The sequence below is a fragment of the Stegastes partitus genome, unplaced genomic scaffold, assembly GCF_000690725.1.
Source record: "Stegastes partitus isolate 25-593 unplaced genomic scaffold, Stegastes_partitus-1.0.2 Scaffold207, whole genome shotgun sequence".
NCBI classification, from domain to species: Eukaryota; Metazoa; Chordata; class Actinopteri; family Pomacentridae; genus Stegastes; species Stegastes partitus.
In genome coordinates, this window is record NW_007577938.1 from 569,140 (window position 1) to 574,338 (window position 5,199).

Sequence of the window (5,199 nt, forward strand, 5' to 3'; positions counted from 1 at the left end):
GTAGAAAGATGTTCCACCATCAGATGTAGAAAGATGTTCCACCATCAGCCGTAGAAAGATGTTCTACCATCAGCCGTAGAAAGATGTTCTACCATGCCGGATGTATCTCCAACAACTGGCTCCTCTGTTCACTGTTTCTGATCTATGCTGCATTTATTTTACTGATCTAATCTTTTTATTTTCTTCTCAGGACTGTTAGAAAGTTGAAAATTTGACACTTCTGGTGTAGTTTTGGCACTTTTGTAAAAGAAAGGTGGGTTTTGGGGGTTCAGAGGGTTAATTGGCTGATTTAAAACAATCTATAGTTTCACTGAAAGGTGAAATGGGAGCATCTTTATGAACTGCAGTAAAACAGGAGTTGGATAGACTAGTGAGTTGAAGTATGAGTGCAGACGACTCCAGTTAACTGCCTGAATGAGCCAACAGGTTTTGCTTCATTATAATAATTTTGGATAGAAAATGTGAAAGTGCCGTGAAATTGTAATTATCCTCGTTTAGACCTGAAAACTGCACATCTTGACGTATAATTTGCTTCTGAAGGCAAAACTTTCTCTGACACAAACAGATCCAGTATGCATGTACAATACTGCAGAAATGTGAATCCACACGTAAAGACATAAACTGAATGAGGAATCGGTCTGTTTTATGTCTTATGTGTCTCCAGAAGGGAAGGAAGAGGAAGCGGAGGATCAGCGAATCACGTACGGCCACATCTGACGTCAATTGAAAACACGGTGAGGGAGCGAACTCGTTCAAAGTCTGTCAAACAAACACAACCTTTTCTCACCACATCCCTTCAGCTCCCACACAGAGCAGCAGAATTACAAACCTCGCTTCCCAACACTGAGACCACGTACCAGGAAGCCGTCAGGTGAGTCCGGAGTGAGGGTCATCCCCAGGTGAGAGTTCCTCAGGTTCTTAGAGACGTTCTGGAGGGCGGTTTCACCTGAAACAGACCAGCAGACTGGTTCAGTATGAGGATATCTAAAGGAATAACGTAGCTCAGGTTCTTTGTTTGTCTCACCTAGATTCACTTTGCTGCAGTTTGAGTTCTTCTCCTCTCCCACAATGCATTTGTACACATCTCCCTTCCTGTTGTTGGGCGGTCCGTCCCAGGGAGCTCCGACCAACATCCTTCAACAGAACATTTATCATCCCAACATCCTGTTTGTCTACAGATTATGGCAGTTTAATTACAAACGTCTCACTTCTTTATTATGTTTAACAGTCTCTCTCTGCCACACAGACACTTACGATTTCTCTCCGTCTGCTTCATGCTGCAAGACTGAGAAGCCGAATAAAGCGTCTTCTGGACCGGTGAAGATTCGCGGATGCTTCACGTCGATGTTGAAACACTGACACAGCTCTGCAACACACAACGAAGAAGAAGATTATTACACAGAATGCAAATGAACAAAAAGTCTGGGAGTCATCTAGTCAGCCAGTATTCTGGTTTATCACCAGACATTCATCTATAAATGTCATCAACACCTTCTACCCTCATGCAGCCTCATATCATGATACTGCCACCTCCGTGCTTCACTGTCAGGACGATGCATCCACTGTGGTGGTCCTGGTCAGGTTCACACCAAACATCTGGACTCCATCTGAGCCCAACACATTGATCTTCATCTGACCAGAGAATGTTCTCCAACATCCATCAGGCTTCTGTTCATGTTCTGCAGACTTTGATGTGGAAGTTTTGTGCCAAATCGCAAACCAGGGTCCTCCGTCCAGAGAGGTTAATGTTCTTCAAACTAACTCTGGTTTCCATTGATAAGCCCTGTTCCAAGTCTGAAGCAGCTGCCTTTGTCTGTTGTTCACAGCTCCATAGTGAAAGCATTTCACTGTTTTCTGGAGTCATTGTAGGAAGACGACCACTGCAGCCCTGATTAGTGCTACTGTGGCTCCTTCTAGACCTCCTGATTACTGCTCATACTGTGGTTCACTGATTTTTAGTTCCTCTCTGACCTTCTCGTGTATCACTTTGAAGTTTTTCAGTTCCTCTGACAATTTGTGGGAGAAAGAGCCCTGCAGCCCTGATCAGTGCTACTGCAGCTCCTTCTAGACCTCCTGGTTACTGCTGCTTCGACTGATTTTAAGTTGAGCTTCCTGGATCCTTTTCCATCTCTGTGAAGTCTCACAATCAGACGTTTCCTCTGTTCAGTTCCTTTCCACGTGGAGCCATGATGCAGACATAGACACAGCTCATAGGTCCAAAACTGAACCATGTTCATGCAGATAGGCTGACTGGAAATCACACGTTTACTCAGTTTAGTTGCACAGATATAACATACGTCTTTACACATGGTTGTACTGACTTCTTTTGTTCACTATGTGATAAAGAGAAGATGCATATTTAATGTTTTTTGCTTTGGCGGATAAAGTCCACACAAACTGTGTTCCTCAGCGGTTGAAACTGAGCGAATAACTTGCAAAACATGAGGTTGGAAACTGTGTGTACACAACCTGCAGCTACATCTACGGAGCAGAGTTGGATTATTATTTTGGCCCCGGTGGAGGGAAGGAGGAGGGTCAGAGAGAGACGGATAAACAACACGACCAGAGGCAACCTGTGAGCAGAAAGAGAGTTCAGTCTGAGGGGAAGGAGGGAAGAGACGAGCTGGGAAGGGTGTGGGTTAGAAAAACCATCAAGTATAGTAAGAGCCCTGTTATGACACACAAGCCGGCCCTTCATACGCCGAGAGACAGAAAGCAGCAGGACGGAGGTCGGCTCGCTGGGCTGCTCGCATTTAGGCCGAAGCACGTTCCAGCAAAGAGGCAGAAACTAAACTAAAACGATAAAAGGGTGAAGATTCAATCAATTAAAGTGTAAATATAAGGATGAATCAGTGTTTAGCAGCTGCACTGAAGTCCTGTTAGCAGTTTTGTCCAAAATATTGCACTTTTTTTAGACTAGATTTTAAGAACATTGCACTTTTACTCCATTATTTTACATTTAATGGTTGGTCTGTTAATTCACATGCACGCTTATATTCCTAAAACCCATTTGTACAGACCTGTCTTTACCTATAGTATCCTTGTTTCTATGGTTTTACTTTCTCTTTTAATCTTTATTCTCTTTCTTTTTTTTCTCTTATCCCACATATCTGTTTTTTCTTCTTCTTTACTTTAAGGTTTTATGGCTTTTTTGGTGTTTTTTTGTTTTTCTTTTATCAATTGCTGTTTGTTGTATGGATGTATTTATATTCAATTTTTGTATTTTTTACTTTTGTAGTAACTCTTTGTCTCCACTTTTTGCTTCTCTGGTCTTTTTTACATTTTTATTTCTGGCTTTCTGTTGTTATATTGTCTTCCAGAGTCTGCACAGCACTTTAGAGTGTGATATAGATAAAGTTATCTTCATATTATTGTTCATCCTTGTGCACAAATTACCCACAAGGCAACTGCAGCTAAATAATTAATCGAACTAAAATTAAAACAAGTCTTATTGCAAAAGCTGCAGTTGGGGATATAGTTTATTTTTTTTATTATACTAAATTTTATTGCAGATTGTGCAATACTTTCATGCTGCTTTAATTAATGCATTAATAACCAACCGAATTCAGTGTCACATTGATTGTTTTCCATCCATTTCTATACACCGCTTAATCCTCATTAGGGTCGCGGGGGGGCTGGAGCCTATCCCAGCCGACTTAGGGCGAAGGCAGGGGACACCCTGGACAGGTCGCCAGTCCATCGCAGGGCCACACTTAGAGACAGACAACCAAGCACACTCACATTCACACCTACGGACAATTTAGAATCACCAATTAACCTCGACATGTTTTTGGACTGTGTGGGAGGAAGCCGGAGAACCCGGAGAGAACCCACGCTGCACGGGGAGAACATGCAAACTCCACGCAGAAAGATCCCGGTGCCCCCACCGGGACGCGAACCGGCAACCTTCTTGCTGCGAGGCAACAGTGCTACCAACTGCGCCACCTTGCAGCCCTGATTGTTTTCCATTATTTTCTTATTGGTTTTATTCTTGTTCCAACTTTATTTATTCAACTTAAAACAGTCATGGTTTTACTGCTACTTGTTGTTTATGTTCGATCGTCCTCGTCTGTGCATCACATCTTCACGGCGTCTCATGAGGCAACGCTTGACTGAAGCTCGACTTAAAAAAAAAAAAATGATATCACAAATTAAATGACAACATCTGTCAGAAAAATCCCTGATATTTTCCCCACATCGCACAGCCTTGGGTCTCAGGCCTCCAGCTGAGATGAAGAGCCGCCTGCAGACGTCTGCTGAGTTCACTCATCAGCCGACGCCAAGTTAAGGGACATCACTTTAGACAATTTATCGGACTCCCCGCGGTGCCGCTGAAGGTTTTACATATGCAGTAATACTTCCCAGGACCTGGACGGAGACTTTGATGTGCAAAATCAGTAAACTGATATAACCTGCACAATGGCGTTGCAGCTTGTCTCCAGTTTCTGTCTGTGCTCTAATAACAACATGGCTAAATGAAAATGATGCAACTCCCAGAAGAACATGTGTTGCAGCTCAGATACTTTATGAGCTTAATACTTTTGAAATTAAAACCAAGGGTAAGCATTGCAATAAATAGTCTGTTCTTTAAGTGAAACTGGTTCTGATTTCGCTCTGAGTTGTGTAACACATCTAAAACTCTGGAACCCTAAAACATGCTAACGTGTTTATAAGGAATGTTATGGGTTTGTTTGTTTATCTAAAATTACTTCACTTATCAGCCGGAAACTAAAATCTGAAAAATTCACCACATTTTTCAGTTTTTCTGATGGTTCCTGAACTCATTTTGTGAAGTGCAACTGAGAAACTAAGACTGACCTGGCTATGACAGTCTGGTGACAAAAATTCTGAGAGTTTTCAGGTGAACTCCAGACCTTTGGAGAGGCCGAGTTGTTGGAAACAACTAGCGCTGGTAAAACTTGAACTCTACAGCTAGAAACTATAAAAACAGAAAGAATCATGAGACTTTTAAGGGTCTGTGAACTACTCATGGGGTACAAATGGCTCCATCAGGAAAATGCTAATCATCAAAACCAATTTGTTCTACGTCTCTCCTTCAGGGAAATTTACCAAAAACCAAACAAACCCTCAGCAGCAACCAACAGTCACATGAGACAAAAATTAGTAAATAACGGTTGTTAGACGATACACTCAGCATGGTGGAACATCTTTCTACATCTGATGGTGGAACATCTTTCT

At 42.2% G+C, this 5,199-nt stretch overlaps 1 protein-coding gene across 1 annotated transcript in view; it reads right to left on the reverse strand.

Annotated features, from left to right (window-relative positions):
• The window catches only part of itga10 (integrin, alpha 10), a 64,725-nt gene that overhangs the window by 46,275 nt on the left and 13,251 nt on the right, over positions 1–5,199 (reverse strand). Inside the window, exons 2-4 of the mRNA XM_008280706.1 lie at positions 1,255–1,366; positions 1,025–1,134; positions 858–946 (exon numbers count right to left, since the gene is read on the reverse strand). Of these exons, the coding sequence (XP_008278928.1) occupies positions 858–946; positions 1,025–1,134; positions 1,255–1,366 (311 nt within the window). The remainder of the gene's footprint in view (positions 1–857; positions 947–1,024; positions 1,135–1,254; positions 1,367–5,199) is intronic.